Source organism: Magallana gigas, chromosome 5 (genome assembly GCF_963853765.1).
Source record: "Magallana gigas chromosome 5, xbMagGiga1.1, whole genome shotgun sequence".
In the NCBI taxonomy this organism is placed as follows: Eukaryota; Metazoa; Mollusca; class Bivalvia; order Ostreida; family Ostreidae; genus Magallana; species Magallana gigas.
The window spans coordinates 19958403-19981466 of NC_088857.1; the positions used below are offsets into that span (position 1 = coordinate 19958403).

Here is a 23064-nt window from a genome sequence, read left to right on the forward strand (position 1 = left end):
ATTGTATAAATATCTAATTGAAAAAAAAATAATATTCATTCTTAACACACTATTTATATTCCGATAAGAAATTCATCGCCGGGGGGGGGGGGGGGGGGTGGTGGTGTTGGAAAAAAAAAGATAGATTCGGAATCTGCATTACATTGACTAAATGAATTGTTTTTCACGTAAGAAATTTCTTTTACCTAAGAAGTCGATACGGTTCACGTAACAATAAGTAAAGGTAAAAAAAAAAGAAAGAAAGAAACTACACTATAAAAGTTGGCGTAGATAGGTTACTCGTTCTTGTTTTATTTTCTATTGAGAGCTTAATGAACAATAAGATGTCCAGATAAAAATGATGAGCGTTTAATTTGCCAGGACAACATATCGAGGAAACGTTTACATGTCAATATCGTCATCATCAATCAACTGTTTGTTTGCTAGGCTGGTCTTTAACATGTGTGAAATTGCCCTGTTTGGTCTTCAACGCTAAATAATTGAAGATTTGAAGACTTACAAGGTTTCCAGTATAGGAAAAACTTTTTAGTATGTTCTGATGTCTGTGTAGATATAAGAAGTACATGTATATGACATTCAACATGCCTTTAACCAAATGACAGTTTGACATTTAGAGGACCATGGAGAGAATCAAGGATTTTATTGTGATTTTAACACTTATTTACAATGTACGAGGTAGGTACCACTTTCTTGTTTTCAAAGTGTGTGTCTTCTATTCAATGTACGTAAATAAACTATTTAACATTCATAAACTTAGATCTCAGTTTAATTTTCAGGTTTCTTTAATTGGATGATCAAAATGTCAATTCTATTCATCAATAGTCAAATATCACCAATATTTTATCAAATATTTTGATTGTTACCTATTTTCCACAATTTTTTTTCTAAAGAATAATAATTGTGTTGATATTTTAAAAAATCATCAAATGCAATATAATAACTTTTTTATCGATTGGCTAAAAATAAGATAATCACACGATAATCAAATTTGTAGCCATGCTTTCATTTTCAGTATTTCAAAATACATGTAAAAGGAGAAGTATAAAAACACTCCTTTCTTTCATTTTTCCTATCAGTCACAACCTGCTATATTAAACCTACAATGTATGTAAGCTTACCATGCTAGTAATGTAATAAATACAATATTTTAAAATTAACATATGACTACGAAAGGAAAATGCGTTAAAATTCTCAAATACAGTGTAAGTTATATTTCAATTTAAAATTTTGATGAAAAATTGACTTTAATTACCAACACTACTGTATAAAATAATAATCAAAACTGATAAGATGCATATATATGTATATGTAAATGAAAACTATGCAATGCGTATTATTGCTGTTGTTTAAACATACCATTAGGTTGTTTGATCTTATTTTCATATTATGTGGTCTTAACTGGGCCGTTGGGTTCCTTTTTGACGCATGGATAGTGGATGTATCTATTATATATTAATTGAAACACGATAAGAATACAAAATATTTTTCCCTTATGACAAGTACTACATAAAAATGTTTCACCTAGCCAGATATCCATTGTGTAAAACAAACCCAATCGATTAAATAAGTCTATTAACTAATTTAATTATCACTATACATGTAATAAGTAGATACATGTAGTATTTACATTCTTAAAAGGTTCTCAGCATAAATGCTATCTATATATAACTAGATCAGTGGCGTCGGAAGCAAATTGAAAGAATGTGCCGGCGGGGGGGGGGGGGGGGGGGGTGGGGGTGGAAGGGGGGGGGGGCGCTAGACTTATCAGAAATCTTGAAAAGCACTCCAGTCATGGTTATGTCTAATTTTGCAAAACAAGTTGGGGGGATAAGCCCCCCCCCCCCCGGTTTCGAACGAAGCCTATGCGATAAAGGCAGATTCATAATTATACTAGGAAGAATTGCACGTCGTCAAGAATGTGCATGTATATGTACGTAATCAAGATAAAACTACATATAACCATCTTTATGACCTCTTGAATAAAAAATAAAACTATCTTGATCACTGACCTACGTGCTCTAATCTGTCAATAGAACAGCATTGCATTCACATACATCTCAATTGAAGAGAAAGTGTAGGATCCTAGTGATTCATTACATTCTAGTAATTAAATTACAGGTGACGTTTATAGTTCTCGATCTCATGCCGTTTTTTAGTGTTAGTGTTCTGGTAGGAATTTAACCCTGAGGTATATAAACAAACATAACAATAGGCGTACATGCAGAAACATTGTATTAAAATTATATTGATAAAGATTATTAGATATAATAATATTTTTTACTAAACCTATTTCTTATTTTGATCGATCGTATATCTGAAATGGTGTGTATGCATAAAATATAAATCCTTAATATTTCCCCCCTTTTTTTTGGTTTCTAAATACAAATAGTGGGAAAACAAAAACGTTGCTTGTCTTAACCTTTAAAATGTTACTTATTATTTTAACATGAATTTAATTACTCGTCAATTCCAAGTTTTTTAATGAAGGAATGGAGAAAAAAGTTTCTAGAACCATTTTAACAAGGCCTTGGTCTTTCAGTTGGATGTAACTATCTATTACTCGCGTCAAAACAACGTTAAAATGACGCTGGTTTCAAGCGAAATATTATAATACACCGATTGCGTTGTCTTTACTAAATAGCCAGACAAATCTTGTTGATTACAAAGAGCAAAGACTGAATGGCCAGCAATAAAATAGACAGGCCTACGTCACATTGCCGACTGACACAACTATCCAAAGTCCAAGCTCTTGTTAAAATGGTTCTAAAGTTGTTTCTTGTAAGTAGGGGAATCTTTGGCATAAAAAACCTCCATAAAACAAATGAAATTAGTACAAACCATTTTTCCAGATACTACTGCACAGGGAAGGCCGCTACAGAGTATCATACGCTACAAAGGGATCAACGGGGTTGTTCACATTGAACCAAATTTCAGAGCCAACACATCGCTCGGCGTTGTTTCTTTTCCAAACATAAGGAGTACGTATTTGGTGGAGATCAGAGAGAACAGGGTGGTCAATGACGTCACAGTCAGGTGCCTAGACCAGGATCTGGGTAAAAGGTATTGTAACAAAATTTCAAAGTCATGTCCGTATTCGAATCGCTACACTTCTAGTCAGTCATACGTCTACTGGCCTCGTAACAAAATATAAACTATTCTTGCTCTCATTTATGTACACAACAAAAAACAAAAAAAGAAACAAAAATTAAAGAGCCAAATCGAAAAGACAAGAAACGAAATTTAAACGAATTTCAAAGTTACTGAACATGACTTAACAATGAATACTTGAAAAACCATTAAGTTAAATATATATGGATATGTTTACTTTTAACATCACTAATTTTGAAATTCTTTAAAATGCAATGAATGTTTGGTTCTACGCAAGCATATTCAAAACAAGCCTCTTTCAAACTGAACAAAAAGCAAGTTTCAAAATATGTTTAAAGTTTATGAAAACCGATTCGTATTTGTCATATCAAAGTTAAAGTAACATTAGAATTTTATATCTGACAGATATAAAGATCATACAGGTTGCCATATTCAATTTCTAGCTAGTCGACATAAAATTTTGAAAAAATTCAGCATATAAATCATCTGACAAGTGGAGGCAAAAACCGGTTCTTGCGTTTTCTAAGATTATAGGTACCAGTTTAATACATACTCGATTACCTTTTCATACTTTTATGATGGAAATTGAACCAATTTTGGTAATGCTTGTGCATATTTATACATGAAATATATAAACCTAAAAAGATGTTAATAGTTATGTCGAGTTCGACATTTATATCAAATCACTGAATTAATAATAATTATTCATAGTCACAATAGTTAATTTAAATGTTGACCGATAAAACACGAAACGTCAACTTCATTTTCTTAAGAACAAATCAGCTTGTTATAAAAGCTTGTATCTTGTGCTTTAGTTTGTGTTTACATCATGGTCCTATTGACGTTTTTCTGTAACAGGTACTTGGGCACCACGTGGCAGCTTGTTCCAGGCAAAGAACATCAATATTTTGTCTTCACCTCCGAAGCTCGCTTACTGAACGGTTAGTTTTACAAACATTTACAAACAGCTCGACACATCGCACACAGAAAGAAACTTCATTCGACTTGTAGTACATATTTTAAAAACGTCAGAGAATCTTTTTCAATCATGATTTATTTAGATGGAGTGACATGGTGACGCACAATTTACTTAAATATAAACAGCCTTTACAATTTTAACATGCACATGTATTTGTAAAAAAAAATACAATTATAACTCGGTTAACAAGTCAAACTAATTTGCCTAAAAAGAAAACATAATTTAATATTAAAGAGCTATAAAATTAGTACACACTAGACACATGCAAGACACACTACATTAGACTAAATATTGCTGCATGGTATCTAATATGAGCGAACAATCGGAAATACGTCAATTTGTCTCACAACCAATATTGTTTATAAAATATCTCTTTGGAGGATGCAGTCTTAGACGTATTAATACAAATATTACAGAACCCGAATAGCAGTCATTCATGTACCTTTGTATAAATGAGATGACATTGTTAAATTAAACTTCTGTAAAAGATCGATTTAATATACCATTTATTAAATGCAACGGTATCATAACTCAAGTTTCTTATAATTCATAAAAATTTCTGAAGCATTTTATTTCATGCTTTACAAAAAATCTCTTTAATCTAAGTCTATCTTTTCCCCTAGGTAGGTCAATTCTTTTCACCAATACCGATACCGGGGAGAGACTCTGTGGTACATTGGAATCAAGGTGGTTACATAACACGGCTGAAGCGAAATTCCTGTCAAACATAGCAGGAAGTGTTGTGTTTAGACAACTAGAAAACGACAGTGATGCGGATACGTCCGTGAGAGTCAATCTTTTCAAAACACAAGAAGTTAACCCATTTGCAGAAAACGTCTACTGGTTCCTACTCTCAAATCCAAATAGTGATCAGCACAAGGTGACAATGACGTCAGAATGCCGACTTCCGCTTCCGTTCCCACCTTCTCTCACACAACTTTACATCCTTGCCCGCAAATTTGGTCGTCTGCGAGTTGGTCGGGTCAAGGACGACGCAACCTCAACGTTTGTCGAAACAGGCCTACCACTGTCCGGAGTCAGATCAATCATAGGAAATATTCTGGTGTTAGCCAGAGGTAGCGGTGAGATTGTCTCCTGTGCTTTTGTAGGTGACATTGAGCCCAGGCAAGCTGTTTCGTCTATATTTAATGACGGCGTAAAAGGTAAATTTGAATTCATCTTTCACAGTTTACAAAGTAAAAAAAAACGTACTTCGCCTAGCGTTTCTGATCAATTAATTGAAAACGACAGGTCCTTTTTAAGGTAGGCGCTGGCAGAATGAAGTTTCATGGTCCTAAGCGTCAAAGATTGATCTATATTTGGAGTCTTATACGGATATCAGCGGGGGCTGTTGCAATATGAGTCAAAGGCTCTTAACAAAATAGAATAGCACCCATACATATTATAGTTAATCACTAGATGAATGTAGACAGAAAATCCAACTAACTGCTTCAACATTTAAATATATAAGATTTGATTAATTGTGCCTTAGAGTCTATAATGACTATTACAATAATTTATCCCAATTAGCTTAGGGTCCAGATAAAAAAATAGCAAAAAAAACAACCAACAACACAGAATGAATTCTATGAAAATGTATGCAGCGACATAATCCTTCATACCAGTCCATGGCTAGGTTATATAAGACTTAGTATATCAATATCGTTTTATCCTTTTTTATTTCATTGACATGATATAAGCAGTCACGTCTTGATGATTTTTAAATTTACAGGAACAATAAATTTCTATCAAAGGTCTCCATATGATACAACAATAGTACAAATCTCCCTGAGCAACCTCCGTGGTCTGGCTGGGGGTTACCACATTCACAAGTGGCCGGTTCCCATGAAACTGACAGCGTTAGATAATGTTTGCGATGCCCAAAGTATAAGTGGACATTTTGATTTTCCAAGAGATAAGCCTCGATCCCCTCCACCGGGGAGGGGCACTGCCGACCAGTACGAAATTGGAGATCTTAGCGGGAAATACGGACTCTTAACTGGGCAGGATAGCTTCAACGGTCAATTCCGGGATGACAATTTACCCCTGTATGGGAGGTACAGTGTCATCGGGCGCTCACTTACAATTCATAAGTCTTACAAGGACGAACGGTGGGTGTGTGCAACCATTGAACCCATCAGTCGAATCACTAAAGCGGTGGCCATATTTACCGGGCCCGTCATCGGGCGAATTGTGTTTACCCAGATTCGAAACAACTACTATGCTGATACACATGTTTACGTTGAGTTAAGCTACGCTAACGGGATACAAACTCCAACAGTTGATCATAACTGGCATGTTCACGAAAACCCGGTTTGCAGTTTCTTCAATGATAGACCTTGCTCTTGTTCAGCAGCAGGTGGACACTTTAATCCTTTTCGTGTTAACGTGACTGGAAGCTACCCAAATGCATGTCGGCCTGACAACCCCTTACGATGTGAACTCGGTGATATTTCCGGAAAACAAGAACCTGTAAATGTTCGAACTAAAGATGGAATATGGTATAGAAATTATTTTACTGATACAAATTTACCTCTTGAAGGACCACTCGGTATAATAGGTAAATCGATCGTGATACATGATCAAAACAAAGGGAAAGGCCGTCTGGCATGCGCAAATATTTTTGAAGTTCCGGCAAGGGCTTTGTTTGTCGAAAACTGGTACGGTTCGGAACCATCATCCGTTTCCGGCCTTTTCGAATTTGTTGGCAGTGTTCCTCAGTATGAAGATGCGATAGCATGGACTTCTCTGCGTTTGACGGGATTAAATCGTCGGGCTGGAGAGTACCACATACACACTGAACCTGTTGATCCATCATCACCTAACCCCTGCGCTGACAGTGTAGTCGGCGGTCATTTTAACCCTTTCTTCATTAATAAAACAAACAGTCCACCCCCTGGAACTGGGACTCATGATTTCTACGAGGTTGGAGACCTTAGCGGCAAGTATGGATCAGTTCTGCAAGGCAGAGTAAGTAGTTTGAGAATCGTTTATTATTGTACAGCATGAATTAATACATGTAGAAGGCTTTAAAGAATGACTTATTGCTTAGATTGAACTTAGTCTAACGAACCTGCCTTCACAGGAAACAGCTCTAGCTTCCGGTCCTGACAACTTCTTGCCTGTATCCGGACCACTTAGTATCAGTGGTAGATCGTTAGTTATCCATACTGGGAACGGATCACGCTGGGTGTGTGGTAACATCGAGGAGAACATCGAGTTGTCCGGGGGAAGAGTTGTCCGAATGATTGCAAGGTTCACCAGAGGCATGTTAATTGGTGGAGTAATATTGGTAAGACCGCAGTCATCATTGAGTCTATTGCCTTTCTTGGTCTAGGACGATGTCAATATATGGAATTGAATTCAATCAAATACAATAAGTGGGAAGTACCATTCAAAGTAATTAAGCTCGCAATTATTATAATAAATAAAATATACACTGCACTTTCTGAAAATAGATCGTTTCAAAAGAGAAGCATTTGCTTCATTTTCCTCCATTGCGCTACGGCCGTGTCTAGCGGCGTCAATTGAATGCTACATACAATGGTAATTAAGAATTTTATATATAAGGTCACATAAATATTTAACAATATGCTTATTTACAGAAACAGTATGTCTACACTGATAATACAGTCAGCGATACAGAGATTTGGATGGACCTAAGATTTCGGAACAACGAAGGATTACGGGTAATCACGGACGACTCTGCATAATGTTACACTGAAAAGAATAAAAAAAAACAAAAACTAGCTTTCATCTGGTATCGTTACATTACACTGCAAAGGTTCTCTTAATGCCCGAAAACCAAATTTAGAATAATTTATTAATATCTTTTTCAAGATGTTTTTACATTTTAAAATTCAGACCACCCACAAGTTTTTTATTTATGCACACATACAAATGTACATATGAATGTAACCCCAATCTGACGTGCGCTTTTATGGTGGTGGGGGTGTTGTTCGGGTTTCGGGGGGGGGGGGGGGGGTCGTTATTAGTGTTTTATATGGAAAGGTAAATAGATAGAGGATATTTTGGCCAGAGGTCCTTGTAAAGTTTTTTTCTAGATCTGCACTAACGTACCCTCTATACTTAAACAAAGTATCACAATTATTGGTAGCTGGATTTCTACAGTTTGAACAGTTAAACCGTTTCCCTTCTAAAATTATATGTGATGTTATCCATCACAGATTAGAGGGCTGAATTGGCACGTGCACGTGCATGGTGTGGTAGAAGGAGGCAACTGTCAAGATGCTGGTCCACACTACAACCCTTACAACGTCAGTACCACGGTAAGACTTCATTACAGCGTGCATGAGTTGAATTCTTGATTTTGGTATACAGTAGGTGCGTTGACGTCAGCCACATCCTCATTAAAATCATTGTCTTAATTTATGGCTTATTTATCTTTTTATGAGTCATACTCTCTGTAGGGATATCGTCTTTTTACTGTTTCATTCAGGGTGTTTTACTTAATTTGTTTTGGGGTGGGGGGGGGGGGGGGTAGGCGGTTATGGTTTCCATGTAGTTGGTTTGTTTTCTGTTTATTTTAAATCAGTAAACTTGATTTCATTTTGATTGATTTCACTTTTGTAAACTAGTAAGGCTTCTTTCTTTAGGCAGGATATGAGGAATGTTCCTTTTCAAACCCTTACCGATGTGAAGTGGGAGATGTAAGCGGGAAACACGTTGTATATGAAATCGGCGGTGGCCCAAGATTTTTCACCGATGTAAACTTGCCTTTAATTGGTCGATTTGGAGGTACGACATAGTGTTTCATCCAATCATTATACATGTATTTCAAGACACTTTAAACATATTGACATGAAGAACTTGAAAAACTTGAAAAATGGAGATCGATAAACATGTATCATAGATATGCAAAATATATTTCAAAAACAAAATGATCAAAATTTATATGAATTTATAATAGTTTTCTTTATTTTGCAATGCAATTAGATTTGGATATATATTTTGTTACAGTTGGAAACAGGTCTATAGTGATTCACCAACCGAACAGAGGAGCTGGGAGATTCGACTGTGCTAATATTGTTCCCTTATTTGTATAGTTATCATTGTAATAAAACATGGTTTGGATTAAAAAAAATAAAATATAATCAAACACATTGTGTCATTCTGTTTAAACACAAAGCTGTGTTTGGAATGTTTTTCTTAATTTTGATTTAAAAAATGTTTTCCAAGAAAGACGAGTTTGGTATTTTAATACTTGTTTAAATAGTATGTCAGATGGATGCAAATTAAATAATAGAGAAGACATGACCCTCTGTTTAACAAGAAAAATGTTCAATAATTGTTTCAACTAGTTTCAGATTATGATTAACAAATCATTTAGAATGAATAAGCAAAGAACTAGCTACCCTAATTATATTGAGACACAACCGTCTCGGTCAGATATTAAGTTTGCAATACTAAGTGTCGCTATGCAATGTACAAAACATCAACAAATAAAACTTCTTTACAGTCATCAGCAGCAACTTATACTAGTAAGCCATCTATGTACACAATTCTATGAAGAAATATTGTTCTTTGATAAAATAATTTGCGGTCTTATAAGTGTACACGATGACCGCAATAGTGGAAATTAGCATGGTGGAAAACGGTGTTCATTATCATATATACTGTAAATGGACTTGGACACGATTTGAGATCAAAATTTTTATTTTTAATTTTTAAGTATAAAATAGTTAACTGGTGCATTTTAAATGATTGACCAAAATATTGAATGTTAAAGTCAAGTTGCAAGCGAGATACAGAGGTAAGAATTGATTGTTATGTAAACAAAGCTCGAGTCTTATATATATATATAGTTGTTTACAAAAAATCTAATGTAGAAAATTACCATTTCTTATAGACAAAATGACATCTAAAAAACAATTTAAACTTATTCAATATCATCATAAATACTATTATCAACAAAAGAAAGATATATCTGATAAAGATTTACACCAATACAACACATGTGTAAAAATGACAATATTCGAGCTTTGTTTACAAAACAAAGAATTATGAACTCTGTATATTGCTTATAACTTGATATTTGACTTTCAAATTTTGACGTAGCATTAAAAACTTCTATATTTATCAGTATAAACATTGCAAATGGAAAAATAAAATTAGAAAATTTTAAGTCAAATCGTGTCCAAGTCCCTTTAATAATCGATGATCATTGACAAACTGTATAATTATAAATCGGCAAATTATAGGATTTCAAGACATGTAAAGGTATTTCACCAAACCTATAAAATGTACACCTAATTCATACATTTTCAACCCCCTTCAGTTTGAGGTAATATCAAATTCAGTAAGTACATACTGACAGCACCCGAATAAATTAAGGCTTATCACACAAACGTTATAATGTTTTTTTGTGTAATCGATTTTTGCTTATGCAAAGCAATAATATTACAATTCTAGGGCTATGCCAGACAAACGTTGTACATGGCGAGGGATTATTTCTGGTCTCTATACATTTTCTCTGGGTTTTATACAGTTATCGTGTACAGGCGATACATAGGGATGTTATTAAATTTGAAGTAGTCAAAATAATGAATGATTTTTATTACTCTTTTTAGATTAGGAAAGTAAGATAAACTAATTCGTTGGATATTAATTTTATTTTTGTCGAACTGTTTTGTGCCAGTTTAGCCAGTGATTCGAAATAACCGGAAGTAATCCGCATTACACCAAAGTGGTGGTGTCATAAGAACCCCTGTCGAAGTGGCTTCTTCAAGGAGAAAAATATTTTGTGACAAAGATCTGTCGTCGGACATAATCTCCTTTTATTTGATACCAAACAACAAATTACAAACATACGTTTTACATATTTTGCTAAAAAGTTGTAAAATGTTATTCGGAATACCCAAAATGGCTGTAATATTTTCTGAAGATGTTGGAAATATCTAAACCATTAGAAACGCATGATTGTTCTAAACCATTAGAATTACATATTTTGGTCGATTTTTAGAAAAAACTAAACACTACTGCATTAATTTAAAACAAAAAGATTATGAAAACTCGACAAAAGTAAATATTCATGTATTATAAGAAACCCTTTTCTTGCCAGAGAATCAAGATAATAAATCTTTAAAAAAAAATATGACAGACATCTAACTTAGTTTCTGTTCCAATTGACCCTTACTTAAATGTAAGTTAGCTATACCACTCTTTCACAAGGGAGTGTCAATAGTTCTGATAAGACACACCAGACTGAGAATTCGGTCACCATGTTTGTTCTATTTCTTCTGCCAGTTGTTGCTCTGTCCTTTGCAGATGCAGTTAACCGTAAGTGTACATGTACCTTGCACCTGATACTTGTTTAAAAAAATTCTCGTCTGGCTTAATCTACGGATTAAAATACTTCTAGATTAGGGTCATGTAATAGATTTTTTTTTATTTCATGAAGGTTTGATATAGATGAACAGATGACACACATATAGCTGTTTGTATTTATTTCGTCGATAACATCTTTAGTGTATATTGAGTGTAAACTGATGTCAAAAAAATCATTTTAAACTTTTAGCACACTAATTAAACTTGCATCAAAATTGAGAATGAATTTGACATGCTCGAAGAAGAAATTTTGCCAAAATATCCTTTTAATAACATTTCTTAATGTATAAAAACTTAGGAACAAAAAAGAACCGCATGAACTTATGAATGGAAGAAAAAATTGGGCTTTTACTCATAAGAAATCAGTTTGAGAAAATATGCCACTTTAATACAATTTCTTTGATTTTCTAAATATTTGGTGGACCGTAAAATTTATTTTCTCTTTTTAGGGGGGGGGGGGGGGCAACAGTACGTAAATATGAAATATGTTATCTCCATGTTTGGTCAGGCTATCAACAATACGTGTTTAGGGGTTAATAAGAATATAATATAAACATCATTATATTGTTTTTCATTCATCAAAACCATAGTTAACATTTTGGTTACTACAAATTTAAACAATTTTGTTATTTTGAAGATTCTTGCAAGGACATTTACCTAGGCAATCCCAGTTCCCCAAATGGTACATACACCATCTATAACCGTAAAATTCAGCCATATAAGGTATACTGCGAGTTCCACTTCAAATATGGATACACCTATGTCTCCAAAAACACATCAGTGGAAGTCAACATTAACGATCTCTTCACAACCAGTGCACATGTCAAAGTGAGACACATGAAGGCAAATGGCGCCCAAGCGGAAGCAGTCATGGAGAACATTAAGAACTACCCGACCCAGCCCCTTGGGATTTTCTACAAACAGCACACTGGGTACGCTGCCTCGGTCAACGCCGCTAACCTGGCCCCATACCTGTATCTGGGTTTCCTACCGATCAGCTTGGCCAATCACGTCAACCCTCAGGGTTACCGGGCCAACGGCCAGGATTTCAACTTCGTGAACTGCGATAGAAACCCCAACAGTTATTTTGTATTCTACTTCAACCCAAACCACAAACTTCCGATAGGGTACGTCAACCGTTGTTGCGAGTCGACCCTGATGCATTCTTGGATTACAGTGGCCCACACCCTTCCGACAGCGTACAACATGCCTGACGAGTTTTATTTCGACTATGAAATTCATCTTGGCGGTTGTGGGGGATATGCTTTCATTCATCACCACAATGACATCAACGGAGCAGCTCTAGGCGTGCGCTTTGGTAAATTTTATAAACACTGAGAACATTCAGAAAAAAAAATGCACAGTGCGCATTTTACTGTATGTTTCAACACTGAATATAAACACGTGCTGGCGTTTTTGAATTCAATATATTGCGGGGTATTTTTTTCTTCAGAACAAGCAGATCCCTGTAAAAGTTCGCCGTGTCAGAACGGGGCCAGCTGTTATTCTGAAGACGAAACTAATTTCTTCTGCGAGTGTCCAGATGGTTTTGTGGGAGATACCTGCAATGTCAAAGGCAACAAAACTCTCTCTCTCTCTCTCTCTCTCTCTCTCTCTCTCTCTCAGAGATAAACATGTACACATATAAACAAATTACATTTTTTCCAATTAAAGCTAATAATTATCGTTGTTCTTTATTTACAGGAGACCATAATAACATGGGAATTATTGGCTGAATTTAGAAAATCAGAAAAAAAGTATATATTTATCATGACACAAATATGCAAATAAAAATCCTAATACTGATATTTTTTGTGTTTTGTTTTTAACTATTTGAAACAAATAGCGCTTTGGTCATTGTAAATAAATATAATTAACCAACAGGCACTTGTTCTTGTTTTAAAAAGTTCACCGAAAATTGTTACTTTATTTTTATGCAATTAGTAAACTTTACCACTGAAACAACAAGTGCTTGTGAATTTACCTGATAAAATATGATCCACTTTAAGAGTCTTTTACACTCCAATGTTCTTGAATTAAGTTCCCATCTTAATGCTCGCCCTACATTGTCACTTTTAATATCAAGAGTTTGTGGATTATTAGTCTTTTTTCTTTCGCTAAGCATGTTTTAAGATTTCTCGATTTTCTTTTAATGATAATAAGTAATTTTCAGAGCTCGACATTCTCTCAACAGTTGTCAATTGTGTTTTTACAATAAGTAACCCGCTCCTCTGTACAGTGTTCGATAATGCATGAATTTAACATGCGTAGTAAGCTGTTACACAACTTTACAAACTTTACACAAATTGACTGAATATTTCATTCACATACATTGGTTCAAGTTCAGAAACAAGAAAAACAGCATTGTACTCGAATAGTAATAATTATGCTAATTTAAAGTAGTACATGCATATCACTTGTCTATATAAGCGCCAAGTCTAGTCATAGACCATAAGAAGATGAGTCATTTTTTGTTTACTAAAATTACTGTAGAGAAATTGCCATATTTTGATATTCATTTTGAAAAAATGTATTGACAAACAAGATAAACTGTTTCCATTTTTATCCAATAATAACTTAATCAGAAGAAAAAACAAGATTTGAATAAAACTTTTATCAATATATCAATTTAAACCCAAACAAGACCCGGGCATTTTTTACGTAACAAAGTAATCTGAACTCTTGTAACTTGACGTACGAAATTCTATTAAGATTTTGGTGAAGCATTAGAGATGTCCATATGAATCATTCTAGAAATTTAAAAAGGACAAAAAGAGTTTGAAAACTTTTAGCTCAAATCGTGCATAAGTCTCTTTAAAACTTTAACATACAGGTGGGGTAGACGGGTACTGAAAAGGAAAAAAAAATGAAAATATTTATTATTAAATTGATTATAAGCTTATATAATAACTTGAACTGGATTCAAAGGCCCAAAACATATCCAAAAACACTGCTGCCTATGGAGCGTTGGCCTACAAAATGTGCCTGAAATGGAAATATTGAAGTTGTTTTAACAAAACCCTGCTGTAAATGTATCATATCAAAATAGACGATATTATACATTTACAGATATGTTTAAAACATGAAAACACACTGAAAAATAAACCCTTGTGTCGTGTTGTTTGACAAATCATATCAAAGTTATTGCTCTTAGACTAAGAATTGTTATCAGTCACTTTTAAGGAGGCTGGGGGTCAAAATATAATATAATATAAAACCATCAGATTTATTTGAAAATTTTATATGTGATTTCTGAAGCTATCAACTATTATTTGATAAAGAAAAATTTCATTTATTTTAATATAAAATTTCATCATTTCCCATTATCTTTATATGGAGCTCTTCTTTTAAAGGATATCAATATTGCCTAAAATGGCAGCCACCCCCCAGCCCCCTTAAAAAAACTCGGTAAAGTCAATATCAATGCGTTGTGTTTCATGCTTTCGATAAATCGTGATAACAATTACAGAGGGACAGTGCGACCAGGTTATCGTAGACTGGAACTAAGGTGGCCTTGTTCATAATGGCCTGCTATGTCAGATCGTCTCAACCAGTACCCGGACAACGGATTTCATATATCTAAGAATAGATGACATCGACGAGCAATAACAAAAGGGTCCTACATGTACATGTACACACAGTTGTTGTAGTTTTTTATGAGTATTTTAAACGTTACTATAATAGTATAAATATTCTTAACCTTGGATTACTGTTTCTGTCATCGTTGTCCCCTCTTATTATATTATCTTGATGTCCTCGAGAGATAAGGTCAATACATTACCGAAACTTACGATGACCAACCTGCAATGTTTACTAATTTTCCTTTTATTGCTTAATTTTTCTGGAGGAACACATTCAGTTTTCCGTGAGTAATATATATCCTGACTACGATTGTCTAAATTATGTAATGACTAGCATAATCTAATTCAAGAATATATTCTGTGAATTACAAGCCAGATACACATTTATCATGGCGTCAATGTACTAGTCAATTAACATTCGTGTTAGCAAACACATAGTAAAGTTGAACTACTTTCTACTCGAACAGGATTTATCTAGTTGCTATTTTTGTTTTATAGATTCCTGCAAGGATATATATTCTTCAAACCATTCTAGTTCCAATGGAACCTACACTGTTCATAACAAGGAAAACAAGCCTTTCAAAGTGTACTGTGAGTTCCATGATAAATTTGGCTATACTTATATATCCAGACATGCTGGGGTTGAAGTCAACATCGATGACCTTTTGACCTCCAAGAAGCACGTAAAAATACGACATGTGCTTCAAAACGGAACCCAGATTGAAACCATTCTGGAGAACATTAGACTTTATAATAATCTATCACTAGGAATATTCTACAATCGACACATAGGTTATGCTTTGCCAATAAATTATGCCAATTTGGCACCATACCTGTATGTAGGATTTCTGCCCATCAGCAAAGCCAGTTACACTAATATCCAAGGGTACAGAGCTGCAAACACTGATTTCATGTTCCAAAATTGTGATTCGAACCCAAATAGTTATTTTGTATTCTACTTCAACCCTCAACAAAAAGCCAATCTGGGGTACGGCAGTGGATTTATCCCCTCTGGGTTTATGACCTCTTGGGTCACTTATGGCACCACTCTTCCAACGGGGGACTATATGCCGCCTGAATTTTATTTTGATTATGAGATACACATGGGTGGATGTGGCGGGTACGTCTTTCGTCATCAGCAAGATAATCAAGATGGCGCGGCTCTTGGACTGAGATTTGGTTAGTATACACCCGATTTATGTTTTTCTATCATATCATATAACAAAGAGAGTTAAAGATGGTCTAGACTGATGGTTTTTTTTTTTTGAAAAGGCAAATGCATTTATTTAATATATTAGTTTTCACTAACTAGAACAATTAGGAGACATATTCGGTATTATGTAAAGTGCCTTATTAAACTATATCGGCAGAATTTGATAGAAGAAAATACTTGTAATAGTATACTAAGTGGTTAATTTCATTTCATTCAGATGAGTACGACCCTTGCGTGTGCTCCCCCTGTCAAAATGGCGGCAGCTGCCGATCAACTTCCGACACCCAGTTCTTTTGTGATTGCGTTGCTGGATACGCAGGCGACACTTGTGGGAGAAATATTTAAAATAAATACCAAAACGGGCCCTCTAAAGACACAGTCTGTTTTTGGGTAATCATCCTGAATATGATATATACGCGTGTAACATCTGTAATGTGTATACATGTATACGTAACTTATATAGGCTATGGACGGGTTTAATGTACAAGATGTGATAACATGTATCTTTAAAAAGTTAATCAAATACGAAATGACATTTAGATAAGACACCTGGGATGACAGTCAGTGAAAATTAAGGTATTGTTTGTGATTTAACAATAAATCCTATCAAAACCAATGGGTTTTTTTTTCTATATTAATGCAAAATTACTCTCAAAATCCTGTAGGCAATGTATTTTTTATTAAATAAAATATAATATATTGTAATATATATTCTTAATTTTAATTATTCAAAACAAGATTAACAAATTCATATAAATACATCATAAACACATAGTAACACAGAAAACAAATTGTTGATCACAAAAAACAGCTTACCACAAAATGACTTGCAAGGTAACATAACATGTAGAAATGGTTATCACAGATAGATTAAGTCATGCATCAACAGTTCTTCATACATATTACAAATTCATTAAAATGTTTTAATGCATAAGTACATCATATATTAAAATATTTCAGCCTATTTGGGGAAAAAACCTCAATAAGACTTCATACTCGCGTACATGTACCAACATTACCAACAAATAACTAATAAAGGACTCGTATATATCTCCATATATTTACATTTTCCAGTGTCTTTGCCTGTAATAACACTACGAATCGATTTTTTACGTCTATATAACTCATAATACAAATGACGCCAAATCGAGGCACCAGCGGGGTTTGCTTATTAATATTTAAATATGTAATCGTACGATAGCTTAAAATTATATAAATATAAGTAATAAGGAATCATTCTTAGAATATTATGAGATGATAATTTCGGTCGGGGTGTGATCAAATCTATCATAAAGCCCTTCGGGCTTTATTGGATTTGATCACGCCCCGACCGAAATTATCACCTCATAATACTTAAAGAATGATTCCTTATTCCTTAAAAAATTTTGAGTCACGAATGAACATATACATTGTATATGCCAGCGTCTCCACTGCCTATTTAACGACTCTAACCGTCAACTTCGTTAATTTAAGCATATACTAAGTGTAAAATTCATTCGGTTAATTCTGCCTGCTCTATGGTTTGATCGCTTCAGCAAAATACCGTGTGTAAGTAAACTGCGCATGGATAACAAAGTGTCGCATCAAAATTCATCCATTCAACCCTCGACTAAGTTATTTGTTCGTAAGAATGTACTATTATTGTTGAATCCTTTTATTGAACCAACATTTTATTTCTATTAAAGATAGACATCGACCGAAAATTGAGCGCATATGATCCAATGGTTTTCGTAGAAATTCCAATTAATGTCTCGAAATAATGGGCAATAATTTTAAATTAACTTTAAACATTCGTATATGCGATTTTGTATTTTTATATTTTTTAAGTTAGATAAAAGGTTCACATTGTACCTATATATCATAATCCAGACTTTAAAAGAGGGACAGTCTCGAATGTGTGATGAAGGCATTTTCGTCTATTGTTATGTAATTTGGTATTCCGATCGACGTCAACTGCTATCATCGATCCAACAGGATGCATTAAACCTTTCCCAGCGTCAATTAATAGGTCATATATATTCACCGCCAGTTTCCACATCAGCTAAATCATATCAAATTAGTCATTACTATTGATGAACTCACTAGTGGGTTTTCAGAAATGGGATTCCTCGCGCAATTTCTAATGATTGTCAAACAGCTTGCATTCGTTGGGCTAGGTTCGTTCAGCTAACATAAAACTAAGTCCTATAATGAGACCAATTAGAAGGGAAATTGTCAGAACACAAAAAACAATTATGATGGTTTTACTATTTGCAGTTCTGGATCGCACTGTTGCAAGATCCTGAAATCAAACAAAATATACAGGAATCATCAAGCAGTTTTGTTCTTAGTTTGAACAAAATACCAAAAAAATTGCGCCTTTTTTGACAAACACACGATATTGTAATTTTGTGAATAGAAAAATAGATATTTGATTGTCATTTACCCAAATGAGAGTTGTCTCTCTTACAAGAGAATCACTGTACCTCAAGTTTTCCATTATTCTTAAGAAATTAATCAAAATGGAAATAAGCTGAAGAAAATGCAACTAACCCTTTGTCTACGGATGCGCTGACGAGCCAAGTCTTGGGACCGGTAATACTTCTGAAGATCACGTGGGCTTATAAACCTGTCGTTGTATCCAGGGAGAGTGTCGGTGTAGGGGGGTGGGTTAGGGGGTCCTCCTCCGTTAGGGGTGAACCACACTCCTCCGATACCCGTGGTAGGGAATGAGTTACTGGGTGTTTCAGAGCGTCCAGCCACTTCATTGTAAGAGGGAGGGTGTTCACCTTAAAATATAAAAGGTACTATACAATTCATTGTTAAAGACGACCTGCATCAACTGCGCAATGAAGAGATTTCATGAAAGAAAGTGACGTTCGAATGACCTTCCTTTTAAGGAAATTGGTTAACAATCAGATGTTTTGTTAATAAAGATAAAGATAGTTTTTAATAAACACTCGATGACGCATATCTTTAAACTTCTTTTACCGAAAAAAATCCATGAGTGAACTTTTTTTTAAATAATCAACCCACTTTAACCAAACATGTTTCGATATTGAAATTTGCATGATGTTATTGTGCAAATATTCCATTATAATTTCTTTTGAAATCTCAAGTGCCACTATTGCCCCTGCATTGAAGTATTGTGCTTATTTAAACTCTTTATTGAATATTTCCTTTTTTGAAATCACTGGGCAAATAATAAGAAGTAATTCGTAGTTTAATATCTATAAATGATCATCTTAATATCGATGATACAATTTATTTGATATTACAATTCAATTCAGTTTTACTATATTTTAACCAAAATACCTGGTACATTGTAATATCGTTTATTTAGAACGTTCAAACAACTTAAAATTAACACCTGATCGACGTCTTAAAAGAACAAATAATTCAGAATTTACCATTGAAATCCATAGAAATGTTTTAACTCATTAAACGTTTTATTATATCGAATGCTACACCTTGTCTTAACACATGAAATAAAAAGTATATTTTTGTAACTGCAAATTTAAACATTTGATTTTTAAAAGAGAGATCTGTTCAGCCCAAAATGGCATTATCACATAATTATCCTACTAAAAAGCTACGGTACTGGTATCAAAATATGGCTTTTGGATTTCAAATTTATATATTGATATAAAACTTTAAATGCTGCCTTAAAATCTATTAAAACCTCGTAGTTCAGGATTCCCCAGACCTTCGCCTTCTCAACAAGATCCTATTTTTCACTTCTACCACGCATCGTCTCCAATTGGATCATGCATCGCCTCCAATTGGATCATGCATCGCTTCCAACTGGCTCATGCATCGTCTCCAATTGAATATTGGATCACGCATCGTCTATTGTGTTGTTCATTTGAGAAAATTAAATGAAGCTTGAGTTTTGAAAACAAGTTTTTTGTTGGCAAAGGACAATTACATAATTTGCACCACGGTGAATTTCATTCTTAATATGGAGTCTTGTACGGCATCCAAACACGAATAAAGCACGGTGTTTGGGTTGTTTTGACGTTGTCCTGAGTGCATAAGTATCCTAACGTAATATTGGTGTATTCTTAGCTTTAATTTATTTGATTTTTTTGCTCGTGAAAAGTTTTCAGGTGCAGGTGTATTTTATGATCGCTGTAGGATTAATATACATAATCTGGAACCATCTTAATCAATTTTTTAAAGTTTTAAACAGTGACATTTTGATTTTAATCAATATTGAGTTTATTCTATTTTTCTGTTGTTGTGATATTGTCGCTAAGTCTCAAATTAATCAATTTTTCAACGTTGGTCGACGGTGTACTATTACCCCGAATCGAATTTTTAAGACATTGTTTTGTAGAACTTGTAACCGATCATTTTGTTGTTAAAGTAATTAAATACGCGTTCATGTATGCTCAAACCCGTTATTTTTTTCTCTTAAGCAAACTTCAAGAACCGATATCTGTATGCAAAATAAAGTATTTTCTATGATAACGTGATTGTTGCTTAAATGATAAGTTTCCGGATCAATAAATTGATATTTTCGTATGACGGTATCATTAATAAAAGAGGGAAAATAACTCTAGAACAGTGAGGTTACTAACCAAATCTCTGGCTGAAATAGGGATTAAATTTAAACTTTAGAGAAATCCTATGATGTAATTGTCTAATTCGATAAAAGGCATCAGTTTTAAGCGATTTTTTTTTTCGACTGAGCAATATTGATAAAATTTTACTTCGGTCACTTTTCGTCGCTTACTTGATTCAAATACATAAATACATGTACAATAGTATAAATGTGGACTGGTCACACGTTTCCTTTCCAAATATGCATTTGATACAAATTAAGAATAATGCTTTGGTTCTGCATAACGTAAAATTGCACTTTTGGAAGACTCTAGCGAAAACTGATCATTTTCTACTACAACTGATGAATTAAGCGCTAACCCGTATTAAATTTAGAAAAATATCTTCTATATATTTTTCTATATGTGGCGTAATAGTTAATCGATTTAACCTAAACATGTGATCTAATCCGATTAAGATAATCCATTGTAATCGCTATTTTGTATATATTGTCATGTATTACAACACAAAATGGCATGACCCGCACAGGCTTTGGCGATTCGTCACTGTGAGCTGTTCATTGCATGACAGCAGAAATACAGGGAGATCATAACAACAAAACATACCCCATATCAGATATTATCAAACTTTTATCATATATTTCAGAAATCACGCATTTATTCGTATAATTATACTGCTCATATGACCCAGTAACATTACGGACTAATTCTATTATAAATTGAAATTCGATACAAGTATTGACAATTTTTCTGCACATTTTATTTCAAACCAATCGGTTTGTAGAAATATTCGAGTTTTTGATCATCGGAAATTTTTGCTGCTTGTTTCTTAAAAGGTATTGTTTAAAAAAAAAACTAACTTGAGTAAAGGTTTACAATTTTAAAAAACTGACATAGACTAGAGATATTTTTCTAAGGAATCCAATTTTAAATCTTAAAATAGGGAGTGTTTCTTTTTTTATTTGTAAGTTTGCTTATGTCGACTAATTGGTTATTAGCAAACATCGCATAGTCTGCAAAGATTTATCTTGTTTTTTATATCCATAATTGTGTTTACTTTTTGACACCTTACCTTTCCAGTATCAGAAGAAAAACAGAAATACAGCGTTTCGGGTAAGAGTAATATTTTGTGTGATTCTGACCAATGGTGTTCAATACTTATTCTGGAAATTCTAACCATGCCTGTGTACATTTCTACCTTTATGAAGTATAAAGGTTTGAATATGAATTAAAAACAGTATTGTGTTGAAACGGTGTTGAAAGTAAAAAATATTATAGACAATAGTATTTGATTTACATGTACATGTAGGTTCCAAATTGACAAGAGTTTGGAAGCAAGCATATAATATCGTCGGTACATTGAATCCTTTGACAGACTCCTATAAATCCTTAAAATCTCGCGGAATAATCGTTTTAAAAATTTATACCTACCATTTCTTCTAAACGATTTCTTTCTCTTCAAGGACTATATGTAGTATATAACACTAATATTATATCTAATCATTCGTTAGCTAATGAATAATTAGCATTCCGCGAAATGGAGCAATCGTTAGACCAACGCCGTGTGAAGTACAAGAAATATTCATAATATCGATAAAAAAACAATGCACTAACCGTCGGCTGGAGCAACCTGGGTCATCACTGCATCTTGGTTGTGTTCTTTTGACCGACCTCTCACTAATAAAACCAAATTCCCATGGCTGTCCGTGTAAATATATCCCTCCCCGATGAGTTCCAATGAGTGAATATCCAAATGTCAATAAAAGTCTGTCTCACATGTCAAGAGATCTCGGATATTCGGTACTCCCAGTTCAAAATCAAGGCATTTAAAATCAACCGACGACTGTTTTCGTCAATCGATTCTTCAAAGACTCGTCACTTGATTTTCCTTCTTTTTTTTCAATTATCTGCCAACCGTATATAGGAACATTAAGACGTAAATTATATATAAACACAAACTAAGCTTTTGGATATTTAAATGTTTTCCGTTTGATTGAAACCAGCAGACCAGAACTTTCCATTTCTAATCGATTAAAGCAGACACACTATTTCCCTAACAGATCTACCGGTTCTCTGTTCCCGAGTTCGATTTCCAATCGATTTATTTATTCATAAATGAAAAGATTTCCATATGTTTCATTTTCTGGCCTAGCAGTGCACTTCTGTAACAATGCATGGATTGGGCTTTATAGTTCTAAGGGTAGTTACATTTTGAACGAAGAAAAAAAAAAAATAAATGAATGCGAGCAGAAAACAAAGGTGTCATTCTATAGAAAAACAGGGTTGACATTT

At 34.0% G+C, this 23064-nt stretch overlaps 3 protein-coding genes across 4 annotated transcripts; 2 read left to right on the plus strand and 1 right to left on the minus strand.

The window, feature by feature from the left end:
• The first annotated feature begins 115 nt into the window (after window positions 1-115).
• LOC105329555 (uncharacterized) lies at window positions 116-9206 on the plus strand. 2 transcript variants are annotated; one of them, XM_066084249.1, is made up of 10 exons: window positions 116-675; window positions 2850-3060; window positions 3967-4049; window positions 4711-5250; window positions 5820-7057; window positions 7140-7379; window positions 7693-7776; window positions 8275-8376; window positions 8704-8845; window positions 9068-9206. In XM_066084249.1, exons 1-10 carry the CDS (start codon window positions 621-623, stop codon window positions 9151-9153), a joined length of 2781 nt encoding a protein of 926 aa, XP_065940321.1. In that variant the 5' UTR covers window positions 116-620; the 3' UTR covers window positions 9154-9206. The 2 variants fall into 2 exon arrangements, with proteins under 2 accessions (XP_065940321.1, XP_011429140.3); XM_011430838.4 differs by having other exon boundaries at window positions 7173-7379.
• A 2039-nt stretch (window positions 9207-11245) lies between these two features.
• On the plus strand, window positions 11246-13240 carry LOC105329543 (uncharacterized). Its single transcript, XM_011430826.4, has 4 exons — window positions 11246-11386; window positions 12072-12752; window positions 12888-13010; window positions 13139-13240. The coding sequence occupies exons 1-4, from the start codon at window positions 11329-11331 to the stop codon at window positions 13168-13170; spliced, it is 894 nt and encodes a 297-aa protein (XP_011429128.3). The 5' UTR covers window positions 11246-11328; the 3' UTR covers window positions 13171-13240.
• A 3687-nt stretch (window positions 13241-16927) lies between these two features.
• Window positions 16928-22799, minus strand: LOC105329544 (uncharacterized). Its single transcript, XM_011430827.4, has 3 exons — window positions 22387-22799; window positions 18761-18996; window positions 16928-18509 (listed from the first exon to the last, which is right to left on the minus strand). The coding sequence occupies exons 1-3, from the start codon at window positions 22409-22411 to the stop codon at window positions 18381-18383; spliced, it is 390 nt and encodes a 129-aa protein (XP_011429129.3). The 5' UTR covers window positions 22412-22799; the 3' UTR covers window positions 16928-18380.
• Between the last annotated feature and the right edge of the window lie 265 nt (window positions 22800-23064).